This window comes from Portunus trituberculatus, chromosome 19, assembly GCF_017591435.1.
Source record: "Portunus trituberculatus isolate SZX2019 chromosome 19, ASM1759143v1, whole genome shotgun sequence".
NCBI lineage: Eukaryota > Metazoa > Arthropoda > Malacostraca > Decapoda > Portunidae > Portunus > Portunus trituberculatus.
The window spans coordinates 18,967,553-18,987,552 of NC_059273.1; the positions used below are offsets into that span (position 1 = coordinate 18,967,553).

The following is a 20,000-nucleotide window of genomic DNA, read 5'->3' on the forward strand; positions in this document are numbered from 1 at the left end:
CAACACAACACAACACAACACAACACAACACAACACAACACAACACACACACACACACACACACACACACCACACACACACACACACCACACCACACCACACCACAACACAACACAACACAACACAACACAACACAACACAACACAACACAACACACAACACAACACAACACAACACACACACACACACACACACTACTGGTAAAATGAAATAAATTGGAAAACAAATAAATAAATAGATAAATGAAATGAATAAATGAGAGAAATATAAATAAAGATAAAAACTAAACCCATGAAATAAGTAAAGAGAAAAGGAAAGGAGAAACAAGAATAAACAAAATACTTTCAACATCAACAAAATCTTAGACGAAATAAAATAAGATCTAAACAAACATAAAAAAAGTAAAAAAAAAAAAAAAAAAACATGAACATTTAATTAATTCCAGCATTAATAAATTCCAGAACACTTAATGCTGGAACCACATTAATGCAAACAACACACCAATACAAACAAACAACACACCAATACAAACAAACAACACACCAATACAAACAACACACCAATACAAACAACACACCAATACAAACAGTTCAGCAACAACACAACAAACAACACAACAAACAACAACACAGTACAAACAACACACAACACAACAACACATACAAACAAACACACCAATACAAACAACACAATACAATACAAACAACACACAATACAAACAAACAACACACAATACAAACAACACACCAATACAACAAATACAAACACAACACAATACAAACAACACACACAATACAAACAAACAACACACCAATACAAACAAACAACACACCAATACAAACAACACACGAAACAACACAAACAACTCAAACAAAACAAACAACACACTAATACAAACAACTCAAACAAAACACAAACTAATACAAACAACCAATACACAAACAAAAACACACCAATACAAACAACACACCAATACAAACAAACAACTCAAACAACACAAACAGTTCAGCAAACAACACAAACAACACATTTTCAGATCCTACATTTGATAAGGATCTTCAATTTTCAGTCCTGGAATCAACACACGTCATGTCTTTTTTCCAGGGATTGTGTTCTTGTCCTTCCCGATCCTATTATTCCATTCCTCTGAGACCTTATTAGCTTCTCCAGATGTGTCCCCCCCCCTCCCCCCGTCCACCGCACTCTATAACTACAAAGGTTCAGATCTCCTATCATGTGGAATCGGATGCTATATTGAAGGGAGTTATAGAATTAAAGGGTTCCTAAGGGTGTTCAAGTCTCCTTTTCCTCCTTCATTTGTTTGTGATTCCCTATCGTGGTTGCAAAGGGTGTTCGATTCTCTATATTCTGCCTCATTTGTTTTTTATTTCTTATTGTGTGGAATCAGATGCTATATTGAAGGAAGTTATAAATTTAAAGGCTTCCTAAAGGTGTTCGATTCTCCCTTTCCTGCGTCATTTGTTTGTGATCCCCTATCGTGGTTCCAAAGGGTATTCGATTCTGTATATCCTGCCTCATTTGTTTCTGATTCCTTAATGTGTGGAATCAGATGCTCTAGTGAAGGGAGTTATAAATTTGATGAGTTTACAAGGGTGTTCGATTATCCTTTCCATCCCTCATTTGTTTCTGATCCCCTATCGTATGGAATCAGATGCCATATTTGAGTTATAGATGTAAAGGCTTCCCAAGGGTGTTTGATTCTCCATATCCTGCCTTATTTGTTGCTGAAGTTGTGTTGCTTTGAGTTCTGGTGCCCTTGATTGTGTTTTGTGTTTGCACGCTTGTTGTGTTGCGTTGTGTTGTGTGTATGTTTGTGTTGTGTGTATGTTTGTGTTGTGTTGTGTGTATGTTTGTGTTGTGTGTGTTGTGTTGTGTGTATGTTGTGTTGTGTATTGTTGCTTGTGTTGTGTTTGTGTTGTGTGTGTGTTGTGTTGTGTTGTGTTGTGTGTATGTTTGTGTTGTGTGTGTTGTGTTGTGTTGTGTATTGTTGCTTTGTGTTGTGTTGTGTGTTGTGTGTGTGTTTGTGTGTGTGTTGTGTTTGTGTTGTGTTTGTGTTGTGTTGCCTTGCTTTGTGTTGTGTTGTGTTGTGTCTATTTGTGGTGTTTTTGTTCACTAATTTCTGTGTTGCTTTATTTTGTCCTCTTAAATCTTATTAGCCTCTCCAGATGTCCCCCCCCCTCTCTCTCTCTCTCTCTCTCTCTCTCTCTCTCTCTCTCTCTCTCTCTCTCTCTCTCTGGTCGTAATTGGAGGCTGACTCTGGTCGTAATTGGAGGCCTGACATTTGCAGTAGTCTCCTCCTCCTCCTCCTCCTCCTCCTCCTCCTCCTCCTCCTCCTCCTCCTCCTCCTCCTCCTCCTCCTCCTCCTCCTCCTCCTCCAATTGATCAGATCCTCCACTTCTCCTTCTTTCCTCTCTCTCTCTCTCTCTCTCTCTCTCTCTCTCTCTCTCTCTCTCTCTCTCTCTCTCTCTCTCTCTCTCTTTTTCTTTTTTTTTTCATTAAGTTGTTTATTTATTTATTTATTTATTTAGTTCTCTATTTCGTTATTTATTCATTTTTCATTTTTTTCTTTTCTTTTCATTTTTTTTTTTTTCATTTGCTTCTCTTTTCTCTTTCTTTCTCTCATTTGCATTTTTCCTTCTTCCTTTTTATTCACTCTTCCTCTTCGTCCTTTGTTATACTTTTTTTTTTTTTTGTCTTGTCTTCTCTTTATTGTCTTGTATATAATTCCTTTTCTTTCTTTCTTCTTTTCTTCTCTTCTTTCTTTTCCTTTCCTTGTAATTTATCACGTTCTTTACTAATTCTTGTTCTGTTATTTATTTATTTTGTTTTCGTCATCTCTTCCAATTTTTCTTCTTTTCTTCTTTGATCTTCTAACATCTTTATTCTGTTTCTTCTTATTTCCCTCTTTATTACTCTCATTATTACTTCCTCCCTTTATTAAGAATTTCCTTTTTTTTCTTCCTCTTTCGTTTCGTTTCAGTTTTCTTCTTCTTCTTCTTCTTCTTCTTCTCTTTCGTGTTATTAGATTTCTTTTTCCATTGTTTCTTTCTCCTTGTTTTAAGTTTTCTTTTTCTTCCTCTCTTTCTCTTTCCTTCGTCTCAGTTTTCTTCTTTCTTTCTTTTTCTTGTTTATTCTTCTAACATCTTTTTTCTTTCTTCATTTCCGTGTTATTTCTCTTTTGTTTCTTTCTTCTTTTCTTTTTGATTAATTTCTTCTTTCTTCTTCTCTTTCCTATCACATTTTCCTCTTCTTCTTCTTTTTCTTCTTCTTCTTTTGTTTCTTTCTTCTTTTCTTCTTCATTGTTTCTTTATCTTTTTATAGTTTTTCTTTTTTCTTCTTCTCTTTCCTTCCTTTCGTCTCCGTTTTTCTTCTTTTCTTTTTTTTCTTCTTCTTCTATATTCATATTTTTATCATCATCATCTTCATCATGTTCTTCTTATTCTTTATTTTTTTGTGAGAGAGAGAGAGAGAGAGAGAGAGAGAGAGAGAGAGAGAAATAGAAATGACCACAAATATTTATAAGAAAAATAAACTAGGGACTTTTCATTCTCTCTCTCTCTCTCTCTCTCTCTCTCTCTCTCTCTCTCTCTGTCTGTCTGTCTTCCTGCTCCCATGTTTTGTTATCCTCTCTTATCTCGCTTGCCTTGTGCGATCCGTTAATTGTCTTTTTCTGTCCCTGGAGAAGAGGAGGAGGAGGAGGAGGAGGAGGAGGAGGAGGAGGAGGAGGAGGAGGAGGAGGAGGGTCAGTGTACCTGTTTTAAGCTTACCTGTGCGCGTGGCTGATTATGTGTGTATGAATTTGTGGGTTTAGTTGAGGTGAAGGCAGCGAGTACGATAATTGGTCCCTTGGTACGATGGTGAATTGCAAGACTTCCTTCCTCGTGCCGTCTCTTTGTGTACGGTTTTGTTTTTTGTTTTATCTATTTTTCTCTTATTTATATATATTTTTTTGATGTTGTTGTTGTTGTTGTTGTTGTTGTTGTTGTTTTTTTTTTATTGTGATTTTGTGTGTGATGATCTTTTTCTTAATTTAGTTCAAGATTTGTTTTAAGTTTGTGTGTAATTTTATTATTATTATTATTATTATTATTATTATTATTATTATTATTATTATTATTATTATTATTATTATTATTGGCGAAATGCAGATGAATGATTGGACTACTACTACTACTACTACTACTACTACTACTACTACTACTACTACTACTACTACTACTACTACTACTACATATACTTTCACAACAACAACAACAACAACAACAACAACAACAGCAGCAAGGGTACACCAAGACTCTCCCTGTCAACAAAAAGAATAAAAAAGAAAAAAGAAAAAAAATGAAAAAAAATAACAGCATATATTAAGTGACACAGGGATTGCGTGGCGACCCTAACCTTGCCACGCCAAGGTTAGAGAGAGAGAGAGAGAGAGAGAGAGAGAGAGAGAGAGAGAGAGAGAGAGAGAGAGATATTATAACAAAGGAAGCACAGGAGGGGAATTGATGAAGGATGGACATGAAAGAGAGAGAGAGAGAGAGAGAGAGAGAGAGAGAGAGAGAGAGAGAGAGATGATAATAATGTACAATAATGAATAGAAAGGAAGGAGAAGGATTGAAGTAAATAATGTGAGAGAGAGAGAGAGAGAGAGAGAGAGAGAGAGAGAGAGATACCATTAACACACGCAAAAATAAATAGAAAAAAATATTGAATGAACGAAAAGAAGATAGAAATAGAAATAGATAAATGAATAGGTCTATAATAATAATAATAATAATAACAATAAATAATAATAATAATAATAAATAGATAGATAGATAGGTAGATAAATGACCGCCTCGTTATGCCACAGGTGAGCAGAGGTGAGCCTAATCATTATAAGGTGAGTGAGCACAGGTGTAGTCAGATCAGCACACGAATCACCTTATTAATTACCTGTCTGCTGCACCCAACACACACACACACACACACACACACACACACACACACACACAGAGAGAGAGAGAGAGAGAGAGAGAGAGAGAGAGAGAGAGAGAGAGAAACAAGAAAAATCAAACTTCCGGAATGGTGACAAGAAACAAAATAACTAATAATCAAAACAAAGAAAGGGAACAAGAGAAGGAGGCGATAAAGAAGTGAAGAAAGGAGAGGCGAGGAGGAGTAAAAGCGGGGAGTAAATCAGGGAAATGAAGGAGGTAAAGTAAACGAGGCAAGAGTAAAGAGGAAACAAATAGGAAGAGGAAATATTTAGTATAGCGAGGCGGGAAGGAGTGAAGATTTACAGCTATTTAAAAACCAGCGTGCCAGGATTGAGTCACGTGCCCAACCTGCCTCGTGTCTCTCTCTCTCTCTCTCTCTCTCTCTCTCTCTCTCTCTCTCTCTCTCTCCTGTGTGTTTTGGCTCAGTGTTTGCCTTTCATTGGGTGGTGTTTAAATTGTTTCAGAGAGAGAGAGAGAGAGAGAGAGAGAGAGAGAGAGATTTATATATTTGCTATGGTTAAACACTGTATTTTTTTCTCTAAGCAAAAGTATAAAATTTTTCACGTAAACTTCAGATTAATGGAGCAGTGAATTGTGATTTTGCTTAATTATTGTGTGTGTGTGTGTGTGTGTGTGTGTGTGTGTGTGTCGTTTCATATAATTTAGATTCTTGGAGTTTGGGATAGTTTAAAAAAATGCTTAACTACTACTACTACTACTACTACTACTTCGTTTTTTTATACTACTACTACTACTACTACCACCACCACCACCACTACTGATAATAATAATAACTCTTTCAAGGTCACATCGGAAGAAGAAGCCTTTAAAGAACCAAAGCTTACAAAATACCACACTGTTGCTCTAGATTAACCTACTACGCACGTGTCTATTGATCAAAGTCACTCATGTATTCACCAATCTATCACCAATCTGTCTGCTCTAAATGGCTCCTGGATTTAAAACATATTGTAGCTTTTTTTTTACTAAGATCGTACTATGAACCACTTCCACGTCTCATAAGGAAATAAGATAAGGCAAGGATAGGATAGGTTAGGTTAAGTTAATTCTATCCTTTATTCTATCTTTAGCCTTCCACTCTGTCCTCCATCTCTATTACAAACAGTGCGGTGACGTAATTGATTTGATGTGAATAATACTTGTTTTGTGTTGATCAGCGCATTTAATACAAGGAAAAATCACGGTTTTCCTTAAGATGTGACAACCATGCATGTTTGGGCTCCGAGGGGTTCGAATCCTGTCCACGGTCCGAGTTTAGGTTGGGCTTTCTCACTCGGGGCAATGGTTTTTCCTAGCGGGTGAGCTTTGAGATAGGAGGTACCACAAAATGTATCGCCTTTAGCTTATAAAATAGAAGAAAATGTAGATCCAGGAGCCCATTTCGAGTAGACACTTCTTAGTAACACTCCAGTTGCCATAGTGACGATATCTGTTATCATTATAAGTATCATTTGTTGTAGTGTTGCCCTTTTTTTTTTTTTTTTTTTATCTTGCTTGCTTCATTATATGCGTATCATCAGTACGGACGGTTTTGTTTGTTTGCGTATCATTGCTACTATTTTATCGGCTTTATACGTATCATCACTACTGTTTTGCCTGTCTGTGTATGCGTATCATTGCTGCTCTTTTATCTGGTTCGTACGTATCATCACTACTGTTTGGTCTGTTTTGGGCGTATCATTACTACTCTTGCTGTCTTTATACGTATCATCACTCTTTTGTCTGTGTATGCGTATCATTACTACTATTTTATCTGCTTTGTACGTATCATCTTTACTGTTTTATGGTTTTTTTTGCGTATCATTATTACGTTTGTTATCTCTATACGTATCATCACCACTGTTTTATTTTTTTTTTTGCGTATCAATATTACGTTTGTTATCTCTATACGTATCATCACCACTGTTTTATTTATTTTTTGCGTATCATTACTTTTATCTGTCTTTTTGCGTATCATTACTACTGTTTTTTTTTTTTTTTTTTTTTTTTTTTTTGCGTATCATTACTCTTAAATCTATCTTTTTGCGTATCATTTCTACCCTCGTTATCTACTTTACACGGATCATCACTGCCCCCTTATCAGTGTGTACGTATCATTACTACTGTTTACTTATACGTATCATCATTACTATTTTTTATGTGTTTTTTGCGTATCAATACTCTATCTGTTCCGTCATTCGTATCATTACTACTGTTATCATCTTTATACGTATCATCTCTACCGTTTCATCTGTTTGTTTATACGTATCACCACTACAGATATCTTGATTTGTATTGGTCCTTTGGGTAATTATAGTATTTCTTTTTTTTTGTTTTTATTTCGATTATTATTATTATTGTTATTGTTATTGTTATTATTATTATTATTATTATTATTATTATTATTGTTACGGTGTTGTTATTTTTCGCGTTTACATTTAGCATCACTACACATTCTTTTTTTTTTTTATTTCCTACTTTCATTTAACGTCGCTACATATTTATTTAGTTTTTTTTTCCTTTAATTGTAGGTTTTAGAAGAATATATTAACGTTATCACTACTACTACTACTACTACTACTACTACTATCTTTATATTCATCATCACTACAATCTGCAAATATGTATCGGTTTTATTTTTTCTTATTAGTAAGTTACAGATTTTTCTTAATAAATAAAAAAAAACCTACAAATTTTATTATTATTATTATTATTATTATTATTATCATCATCATCACCGCGACTCTACATAACCTCAAAAGTAAACATTCATTGATGAGCGTTCAGTGTTGCTAAGACAGTGAAGGGGAGAGGACGTGTGTGTGTGTGTGTGTCTGACTGTCTGTCGCCTCGTCTGTGGTTTACCTAAAGGTGCGACATTACTCCCATTCTTTTCAATCTTGTTTAATTATTCACATACAAAATAAGTAAGATAGAAATTGATTAGAGAGAGAGAGAGAGAGAGAGAGAGAGAGAGAGAGAGAGAGAGAGAGAGAGAGAGTTAAAAATATTGCAGTATTTTTAGTGTGTGATGGAAGTGTCTTATGTTGTGCTGTTGGTGGTGACGGCGGCTCATGTCCACACACACACACACACACACACACACACACACACACACACACACACACACACACACACACACACACACACAAATAAATAAATAGATAAAATAAAATAAATGAATAAATAGAAAATAAATAGATGAAAAATAAAATGAAATAAATAAATACAAAAAATAGATGAAAAATTAAATAAAGAAAGAAAGAGAGAGATAAAAATAGATAAAATGAAATAAAGGATTGAATATAAAGCAAAATTGAGTAAATAAACAAATAAATTCACAAATAAAGATAGATAAGAGTAGAATAAAGAAATAGAATAAAAAAATAAACAAACACATACATTGATAAAGAAATCAGTAAATAAAACATGATCTATTTTTAACCCCTTCAGTACTGGGACACATTTTTTACCTTGAGATTTGTGTACCATTGGACCATTTTGAACATTAGAAAGAGTTTATGGAGGTCAGAAAATTAATGGCCACAGTCTTCACTATTTTTAACCCCTTCAGTACTGGGGCACATTTTTACCTTGAGATTTGTGTACCATTAGACCATTTTGGACATTAGGAAGACTGTATGGGGGTCAGAAGATTAATGGCCACAGTCTTCACTATTCACTATTTTAACCCCTTCAGTACTGGGACACATTTTTTACCTTGAGATTTGTGTACCATTGGACCATTTTGAACATTAGAAAGAGTTTATGGAGGTCAGAAAATTAATGGCCACAGTCTTCACTATTCACTATTTTAACCCCTTCAGTACTGGGGCACATTTTTACCTTGAGATTTGTGTACCATTGGACCATTTTGAACATTAGAAAGAGTTTATGGAGGTCAGAAAATTAATGGCCACAGTCTTCACTATTTTTAACCCCTTCAGTACTGGGACACATTTTTTACCTTGAGATTTGTGTACCATTGGACCATTTTGGACATTAGGAAGACCGTATGGGGGTCAGAAGATTAATGGCCACAGTCTTCACTATTTTTAACCCCTTCAGTACTGGGACACATTTTTACCTTGAGATTTGTGTAACATTGGACCATTTTGGACATTAGGAAGGCCGTATGGGTGTCAGAAGATTAATGGCCACAGTCTTCACTATTTTAATACCCCACATGAGTTTCTGAAGCTGTATAAAGTCTCCAAATAGTAAGCAGAGTGAATATGGAAACACGTCATTGTACTGAAGGGGTTTTAAGAGTAACAGGTGAAGGAAAGTTACAATGATTACTAAGAAACAATGAAAAAATGGGCTTAGTTGGAGCGCTTTTTAGTAGAACAATTAGATAAAGTTTAATGCATAATAAGAATCGTAACTACTTCAAAAAGCTAATAATTCCAAGAGGACGAAAAACCTTGAAGAGAAATGCATGTTAGAGAATTGTTTAGTTTGTAAGTTTGTAAATAAAGCCTTGAGGAAAAATATACATAGGGAAAAATGGAAATTGTTTGTCAGTTGACGTTAAGAAATGCCACGAGTATAAGAAAATAAAGAGAAATGTTGCTTTATGAGTTAGAAAAATATTAAGTTTTGTAAATAAAGCCTTGAGGAAAGAAATACGAGAAAGAAAGGAAATTGTTTGTTAGTTGACATTAAGAAATTTCTAATACAGGAAAAAGGAGAAAAATGTTGCTTCGTTAGAAAAAAATATAAAGTTTGTAAATAAAGCCTTGAGGAAAGAAACCTTAGAAAAAATAAAGCCTTGAGCAACGAAATATGAGGAAAAAGGAAAAAATGCTGGTTGACGTTAATAAATGCCTAGAATAAAAAAAAAAGAAGAAAAATGTTTCGTTCTGAGTTAGAAAAATATAAAGTCTGTAAATCTTGAGGAAAAAAATACGAGGAAAAAAAAAGGAAAATATTTGAGTTGTTAAGAAATGCTAAGAATATAAAAAAAAAAAATAGAAAAATGGTGCTTTGTTACTTAATTTGACGTAAAATCAGGGAAACCTATAGGAAAGAGAAAATATTAGTCTTAAATTGCCGTGTGTGAAGGAAACGAAGAATAGAAAATGTCAGTTGATGTGTGTTTGAACTGTAATAATGAACATAAAACAAGGAAACGAACAGAACATTAAGGAAAGGTTTGTTTTATTAGTGCATTGAGGAAACTACGAAAGAATGAGGGAAAAAACGGTATATTTGATCGTTTTGTGGGGAAAAAAAAGAAAACATACAAAACACAAGGGAAAAAATGTTTGCTTGTTATTGCATTGAGGAAAATATGGATAACTTGATATGTTTTTGTTTGTCTCGAGGGAAAAATATGAAAAAAATTATGAAAACTTGATTTTATTTGTCTCGAGGGGAAAAATGGAAGAAAAAAGATATGAGAACTTGATATATTTGTTTGTTTCGAGGGGAAAAAAATTTGAAAACTTGATATATTTATTTCTTTAGGGGAAAAATATGAAAAAATTAAAACGATATATTTGTTTTTTCTCGAGGGAAAAATAAAAAAAATATGAAAACTTGATATATTTGTTTGTCTCGAGGGAAGAAATATGAAAAAATTATGAAAACTTGATATATTTGTTTGTCTCGAGGGAAAAATGGAAAAAAAATGAAAGCTTGATTTTATTTGTCCTGAGGGGAAAATATGAAAAAAATATGAAAACTCGAGGGAAAAAATTGTTTGTTTGTCTAGAAGGGAAAAATTAAAGGAAAAAAAAAAAAAACAAGGAAGAGAAGTTGTTAGTTTATTAGTCCGTGTTAAGTAAAGCCTGGTGAAAATGTAATTGGATAAATATTTATAGTTTAATTTCAACGAATAAAAAAAAAATGTTGATATATTTGTTCATCTCGAGAGAAAAAAAAAAAAAATGTTAGTTTATTAATACATGTTAAATGAAAGCGTAATAAAATAAAGGCAATATTCACTGTTTTATGTCAACATTTTATTACTAACAAATTATATAAAGATAATCTCGAGGGGAAAAAAAAATGAAATGAAGGAAAAAAATGTTAGTTTGTTAATGCATGGGAAGCAAAAGTGTAGTGAAAATAAAGACAATATTTACTGTTTAATTAAGCATTTTATTATTAACACATAAAAAAGGGTAATCTCGACTCCAGGAAAAAAAAAAAAAAAGAGATGGAAAAAATGTTAGTTAGTTAATGCATGTCGAGTAAAAGCGTAATAAAATAGAGACAATATTCACTGTTTTATTTCAACATTTTATTATTAACAAATTATGAAAAAAAAATGATAATAGTAATGAAAATAAATAATAGTAAAAGGTAGTATAGGAAATAAATGATAGTAAAGGTAGTATATTTCATCCTCTCGAGGGAAAAAAAGGGAAAAAACGAGGAAAAAAAAATGTTGGTTTATTAATTAATGCATTTTGAAGTAAAAGTGTAGTGAAATGAAGACAACATTTGCACTTTTATTGTTAGTTTGTTTACACTTATTGTTAGTTTGTTTACACTTGTATTGTTAGTTTGTTTACACTTGTATTGTTAGTTTGTTTACACTTGTATTAGTTTGTTTACACTTTTATTGTTAGTTTGTTTACACTTGTATTAGTTTGTTTACACTTTTATTGTTAGTTTGTTTACACTTTTATTGTTAGTTTGTTTACACTTTTATTGTTAGTTTGTTTACACTTTTATTGTTAGTTTGTTTACACTTGTATTGTTAGTTTGTTTACACTTATTGTTAGTTTGTTTACACTTTTATTGTTAGTTTGTTAATGCATGTAAAGTGAATGCAGTGTAATGAAATGAAGACAACATTTACACTTTTATTGCAACATTTTATTATGAACGAAATATTAGAAGTTTATATATTTATTCATGTGGAGGAAAAAGAAAAGCTTTGTATTTATTTATTTATTTTATATGTTATGGCTTATAGTGAATGTTAAGTAAAGCCAAGTATAATAAAGACAACATTCACAATTTAATTTCAACACTTTACTACGAACGAAATATTAAAACTTTATATATTTGTTGATGTAGAGGAAAGAAAATAATTTGTTGGTGAATGTTGAGTAAAGCGTCATAAGATAAAGCCAGTGTGACAATTTTATTTCAACATTCTTTTACAAACCAAATATTAGAAGTGTATATATCGTTGATGTGGAGCAAAAAGAAAGATTAATTTGTTGGTGAATGTTGAGTAAAGCGTCATAAGATAAAGCCAGTATCAATATTTTAATTTTCAACATTTTATATATCTCTGGTTTTGATAACAGGATTAATTATGCTTCGTGTCATATAATTAATGATGCTTCCCACATTGTTATTATGGATATGGTAAGGGGAGAAGCACATTTTTATTAGTTTTATCATTTATTTATTTATTTATTTATTTATTTAGTCTTAATAGCGTGGCGTGAGAACAAAGCGTGATTAATTAGCAAGTGTCACGTTTATATATGTTATGATGCAGTACGTTGGTTTATTATTATTATTATTATTATTATTATTATTAGTAGTAGTAGTAGTAGTAGTAGTAGTAGTAGTAGTATTATGATATATTTGTTTTCTTTTCATTCATTCGTTTGTTAATTTGTTCGTTGATTTATTTACTAGTTCATGAGAGGGAGAGCCAAATTAATGTTACTTAAGCTTGAAACAAATAAATAAAGAAGAAAAATAATAAATATGAGAGAAGGATAAATAGCTACACCATATACGCATACACAAATATAGGAAGAGAGAATAATAAAGGGAGAGAGAAGGTAAATAGTGAATGAATAGAACAGCGTACTTGTATAGTGAGTGAGGTTCGTGTGAAGGTAGTCTCAGCAAACACCACACCTCTACTGACTCACGTGACATTACAAAGGACACACAGACACACAGGTAGACAAACAGACAGACAAAAGGATAGACAGACAGGCAGATAAACAGATAGATAGACAGACAAACAACCAGACAGACACACACACACACACACACACACACACACACACACATACACATAAACAGAGAGACAGACAGACAAACAGACTACCAGTAAGTTTCATCATGTTAAATCAGTGCGAGATATCACAGAATGGAATAAAAGAGAGAGAGAGAGAGAGAGAGAGAGAGAGAGAGAGAGAGAGAGAGAGAATAAAAAGTCAAACAGCAAAGCATTTCTGAGAGTTATTACGTGTTCTCTTCGTATATCATAAAATGGAATAAAAAAAAGAAAAAAAGAAAATAAAAAGGAAAAAAAGACGAAACAGCAAAGAATCTATAGGAGACATTAGGTGTTCCCTTCATCTATAACAAAATAAGAAAAAAAAGACGAAAAGAAAAAAAAGCAAGAGTAAAGAATCTATAGGAGACATTAGGTGTTCTCTTCATCTATCACAAAATAAGAAAAAAAAAAAGACGAAAAGAAAAAGGGCAAAAGGCAAAACAGTAAAGAATTTATAAGAGATATTACGTGTTCTCTTCATCTATCACAAAATAGAAGAAAAAAAAGACGAAAAAAAAGAAAAAGGGCAAAAGGCAAAAGATCAAGGAATGTATGGACGACATCACGCTTCCTTCATGTTAAAGTGATGTTAGAAGTGACGCAGACTGTTCATGAGTCGTGTAGTCTGTCTGCTCTAAAGGACAAAGTAGGAGTGGCTGTCATACTTTTTTACTTTCACTTCGAAATAAACAGAGGATCTAAATATTAATAAAAAATCTCTTATCTTGCTTTTTTTTATTTCCTTATCAAAATAAAAAAGGAAAAAAATAGAAAAGAAAGAAAACATCAAAGTAATAATAATAATAATAATAATAAAAGGTAATATTTTTTTACTCACATAAATGTAAACAAACAAAATGACTGTACAAACTTCAACCTAACCTCAGCTGTACCTCAATATTAAACCCTTACCACACAATTACTCTCTCTCTCTCTCTCTCTCTCTCTCTCTCTCTCTCTCTCTCTCTCTCTCTCTCTCTCTCTCTCTCTCTCTCTCAAACAAAGCAACCACAACCACCACCACCACCACCACCACCACCACCACCACCACTACTACTACTACTACTACTACTACTACTACTACTAACAACAACAACAACAACAACAACAAACAACAAAAATAGTAATGATAATAATAATAATAATAATAATAATAATAATAGTAATAATAATAATAATGATAATGATAACAATAATAATAACAACAACAACAACAACAACAACCATTATTAACAACAACAACAACAACCACCACCATTATTAACAACAACAACAACAACAATAACAACAACCACTATTAACAACAACAACAACAACCACCATTATTAACAACAACAACAACAACAATAACAACAACCACTATTAACAACAACAACAACAACAACCACCACCATTATTAACAACAACAACAACAATAACAACAACCACTATTAACAACAACAACAACAACAACAACAACAACAACAACAACAACAACCATTATTAACAACAACAACAACAAGAACAACAACACAAGAGTCACGCACGTACAATTCTGCGTCACAAAGCGTCACCTCTCTATCTCATTGCGGGTAGTTAGGCAGACAGTGTTGCCATAATCACGCCCTAACCACGTAACGAGCCTTGAATTGGTCCCTCGTTACTGGCAATCTCCGTGACTCTTGTGTTGACTCTTGTTGACTCTACACTCGTCACAATCACGACTCGGTACTCTTTATCTTATGTAATTACTCTTTTCTAAGCTTATTAGTTTGTTCCTCCGTGACGTGATTAACCCCTTCAGTACCATGACGCGGTTCCATATTCGTTCTAGTTACTATTTGGTGGTTTTATACAGCTTCAGACACTCATGTGGGGGGTTGAAATAGTGAAGACTGTGGCCATTAATCTTCTAACCTCCATACACCCTTCTTAATGCAGATGAAATTGTCTTATCATCAAAAATCAAGGTAAAAATGCGTCTCAGTATCGAAAGGGTTAAATGGATAAGTGAAATGTATGTATTTATGTATGTATGTATGTGTGTATGTATGTATGGATGATAATGTCTTCTTTCTCTTCTATTCCTATTCCTTTACTTTCTCCTATTGTTCTTTTTCTTTTTTTTTTTTACTTTTTGTTTACGTAATGTATGTATGTATGTATGAATGATGATAATGTCTTCTTTCTCTTTATTCCCATCCCTTTTACTTTCTCCTGTCTTTTTTTTTTTCATAATGTATATAAATATTTTTTATATAATAATGTCTTGTTTCTCTTCTATTCTGACCTTTACTATCTCCATTTCTTCTTTTTCTTTCCTTTTTTTTCCTTACTTATTTTGCTTACATAATTTTTGGAGCATTTTTCATCTGTTTTATATTTTAGTTTATTTCTCTTGATTTTTCCTCGACCGTCATTGATACAAAAAACTTGTATATTTATTTAATTTACGCTTAGAAAAATTAAAAGTATTACTAGTATTGTATCTAGTGTGTGTGTGTGTGTGTGTGTGTGCGCGCGCTTTATTAGTCTGGCTAGGCATCAGTGTTATTCAACGTCATTATCATTCTGTCATTAGTTGAATTAGTTTATTGCATAGTATAAATTTCATCAACATCGACGTAAGTGTTCACCCTGACCTTGTGTGTGTGTGTGTGTGTGTGTGTGTGTGTGTGTGGTGGGAAAGGAGTTATTATCATTTGGCATATTTACCAGTATAATTAACCTCACTTTTGGTCTCAATTAGCGTAATACACTTTCACTTTTATTTCTTTTCCTTTCGTAATCATTAGTTACCTGTAATTAACTTCATTTACCTTTTTTTTAACCTGTATTTATCGAAACGCAATTTACCTTCATTAACTATGCCATTTTATATTTTACCTTTATTTGGCTAACTTCTTAATGATCTTGCAGTACTTTTACCTTCATTTACCTTATTATTACTTACCTGTGCTTTAATCAAGTTTGCACACCTTTACTGGACTTGTTATGATTTTTTCTAAAGTAGATATCGATTCTTCACCTCAATGCTCTTACTTCACCCTTCTCTGTACTCACCTCACTATTTTACACCTTCCTGTTTTAATTATCTTTCATTTGCTTTCATTTTTTAGTTTCCCAGTCGTGGTTAAAAGTAGCTATCCATTTATTAACCTCACTTTATGCTCTTACTTACCTACTTTACCTTCGCCTTTACTCACCTGATTATTTATATACGTGTCTTAATTAACCTAATATACCTTTACTCTTTCTGCTCTTCTTTATTTTTTTTTTTTCTTTTTTTTTTTTTCTTTATTTTTTTTCTCAATATTATTACCTTCACTTCATGCGTACTTGCTTAGGCCTACGTACTTATTTCATTCTCGCCCTTACATACCTAATTATTTATATATTTTCTCTAATTAATCTAATGTATCTTTACTTCACCTGTAATTCTCTGACAAGCTTTATTTTCATTTTTTTTATTTCCCATTATCATTAACCTCACTTTATCCACAATTTCTAGCCTACTTAACCTTGGTCTTTACTCATCTAATTATTGATCTACCTGTCTTAATTGACTTGGCACACCGTTACTTTACCTGCAGTTCTCTCTTTATTTCCATTTTAATTTTCCCACTCATGATTTACCAGTAGGAACCAAATATTAATCTTTTATCCTCATCTATTTACTTAAACCTCCTCTGTACTGCCTTCATTATTCGTCTACCTGTCCTAATTAACCTAACCTTTACCTGCAGTCCTTTAACTATATTTACCCTTATCTTATTTATTTACTTCACTTAATGCACACTTACTTCTTTAATCAACCTTCGTCTGTGCTCCCCTAACTGTTATGTGCCCACCTGTCTTAATTAACATACCTTTATTTTACCTGCCGATCCCTATCCACCTTTACCTTTATTTTTTGTTTTTATTTTCTCAACTGTAATTTACCAGAAGGAACTATTCATGCGCTTAAACCCTTCAGTATCATGCCGCGTTTTCATATTCATTCTAGTTACTATTTGGTGATTTTATACAGCTTCTGAAACTTATGTGGGGGATTGAAATAGTGAAGAATTTGGCCATTAATCTTCTAACCTCCATAGACTCTTCCTAATGCAAATAAAATCGTCTAATCATACCCAAAATCAAGGTAGAAATACGTCTCAGTACTGAAGAGGTTAATTGACATTCATCTGTGCTCACCTGTTATTTATTTACCTGTCTTATATAACATTACTTTACCTGCTGTTCCCTAACCACGTGTTCTCTTTCCAGGTTGGTTCCGTCAAACAGTCGGATGGATGACGAGCTATCTTGGGTCTCCAATGGTAAATATCTGGCAGGGAAACACAACACCACACACTGCATCACCCACCCCACCATCAGGCCCTCAAAATTTATAGCTGGCTTCTCATAATGCCCAATTGGATCTGTGGGAAAGATCGTAATCCCTTTTTGAGCCTCTGATAGGGTATGTAAGACTGTGTTGGTCTCTCACCATTGTTTTGCATTTTGTGTTTGGATTGGTTTTGCAGTCTCTTCTCTCTCGTGGCTTCGTTTTCGTTCAAGATAATTTGTGGATCCGAGGTTTTCTTTTTTTTTTTTTTTTTTTTTTTCTTAGTGTCCTTTCTCAGTATTTGCCAGAACTGCTGTTTGTATTCAAGTTCGAGGTTTTTTTTTCACTCTTGTTTATTTTTTTTTTGGTCAATTTCGTTTATCAGTATCTTATCTCAGTATACAAGTTCATTTTGGAATTCGTTTCATTGTGTTTTTTGGGTAATTTTATCAGTTTGGTTTCTCAGTATTTGGCAGGACTGCTGTTTGTTTATATTCAAGTTAATTTTGGGGTTAGAGTTTCATTTCCACATTTGTTTATATTGGTCAGTTTCTCTCCTCAGTATTTGCCAGGACTGCTGTTTGTATTCAAGTTCATTTTCTGGGATTCGAGTATCATTTCCACATTTATTTTTGTTTATGGCAAATTTCGATTCTCAATATACAAAATCATGTTGGGATTCAAATTTCCTTGTTTTTTTTTTTTTTTTCTGGTTTATTTTTGTTAGTTTCGTTCCTCAGTATCTGCCAGGACTGCTGTTTATTATGTACAAGTTAATTTTGGGATTCTAGTTTCTTTTTTTGTTAGTTTCGTTCCTCAGTATCTGCCAGGACTGCTGTCTCTATATATTATCCTCTCCATATACATATTACATTGTTTCTCTACGTTTGTTTTATTTATAAGCTTGACTGGGTTGGTTTTTAAAAGTTAATGAGAGCTGTATACATAATCTATGCATTCGTTTATGGCTTATTGGAATATTTACCTTGTTATTGTCATTGTTATTGCCTTCGTTCTTGCATTTCCTCTTTATACGGGATCGAAATGGCCACAGTATATAATTATTTTAGTTTACCATTTTGCATATACTTTTTTTTTCATACATTTTTTTTTTTTTATTGTTTTGAGGAAAGATGTTTTTATATGCATTGTGCTGTACTGAAACTATGCTGGATATGTATGTGAACTGCTTTTATTATTTGAGAGAGAGAGAGAGAGAGAGAGAGAGAGAGAGCGCGCATGTATTTATCTCTCTTCATAGGGAATATCATGTACGTAAATCAAAGCACGTACAAACACACACACACACACACACACACACACACACACACACACACACACACACACACACACACACACACACACACACACACACATCCATAAACGTAAATATGCTTATGATCTGTATGTGGAAAATAAATAAATAGATAGTGTGTGTGTGTGTGTGTGTGTGTGTGTGTGTGTGTGTGTGTGTGTGTGTGTGTCGCGAGGGACATCCGGCAGCTGAGAGTCAGAGTGAGCCACGTGCCTGAGAGATATATATGTAGTAAAATGATATTAAAGATAGGACGTCCTAGAAGAGATAATGCTTTAAAACGTGTTGCCTAATTAACACACACACACGAGAGAGAGAGAGAGAGAGAGAGAGAGAGAGAGAGAGAGAGAGAGAGAGAGAGAGAGAGAGAGAGATCCGCCTTTACTCTTTGATTTTACATACACAGAATTTCAACTCATGTATTTTTTTCTTTTTTTGTATCTTTTTACATACCGTTTGTTTCATATGCGTTCTGAACACACACACACACACACACACACACACACACACACACACACACACACACACACACACACACACACACACACACACACACACACACACACACACGTACAGATACTCTTTAATTACCTGTGTGTGTGTGTGTGTGTGTGTGTGTGTGTGTGTGTATAGACATGATAGATATAGATTCATACATGTATACATAACATACATAGATGAATTAGTAACACACACACACACACACACACACACACACACACACACACACACACACACACACACACACACACACACACACACACATCTATAGTTTCTTGCATAACATTGTGAATTCATACCAACCTTTTTAAAAATGCAACACAAACATACATACTAAAACAACAACAACAACAACAACAACAACAACAACAACAACAACCAACTGCATTTAAATCCTTTGCAGTGCTTGATACTCAGTGAAAACCGTGTCACTGGATAATACAAGGCTTGAATTTAATCTTTATATACATTTGAAACTCACACACGTATACGTTGTGCGACTCAGCGATGGAGCAAACACACTAAACCTTCAATGGCGGGGCTGTGATGCGCTCTCCTTTGATCCACCTGTGTGAAAACTACGACAGCGTAATATAAATGGTGATATTGTGTGATTTTCCGCCTCTGTAAACTTGTTCCGTGTGTCTCTGGATCGATTCTGCTTCTTTTTATGCATCCTTTGTTGTGATTTGGAGGTTATTCTTGTTTTTTTGTGGATTTGTTTACTTTTGGATTTTTTCTTTCTTTCTTTCTCTTTTTTTTTTTTTTTTTGGGGGCGGTATTTGTTGAGGGCGTGGTGTTGATTGGCGGCGGTGGTGGTGGTGGTGGTGGTGGTTTCTTTCTCCTTTTCTTTTTCCTCGTTCTTGTTCTTCTTTTTCTTTGCTTTTCGTT

The 20,000-nt window shown here is 33.5% G+C and overlaps 1 protein-coding gene across 3 annotated transcripts in view; it reads left to right on the plus strand.

Annotated features, from left to right (window-relative positions):
* Positions 1-20,000, plus strand: part of LOC123506338 (protein yippee-like 2) — a 130,883-nt gene that overhangs the window by 40,427 nt on the left and 70,456 nt on the right. For 2 of the 3 annotated variants that reach the window (XM_045258322.1, XM_045258323.1), the window contains exon 2: positions 17,233-17,285. The exons of the other annotated variant lie outside the window; for it this stretch is intronic. In XM_045258322.1, coding sequence (XP_045114257.1) covers positions 17,255-17,285 — 31 coding nt within the window. In that variant the 5' untranslated portion in view covers positions 17,233-17,254. The remainder of the gene's footprint in view (positions 1-17,232; positions 17,286-20,000) is intronic. 3 annotated transcript variants of the gene reach the window in all.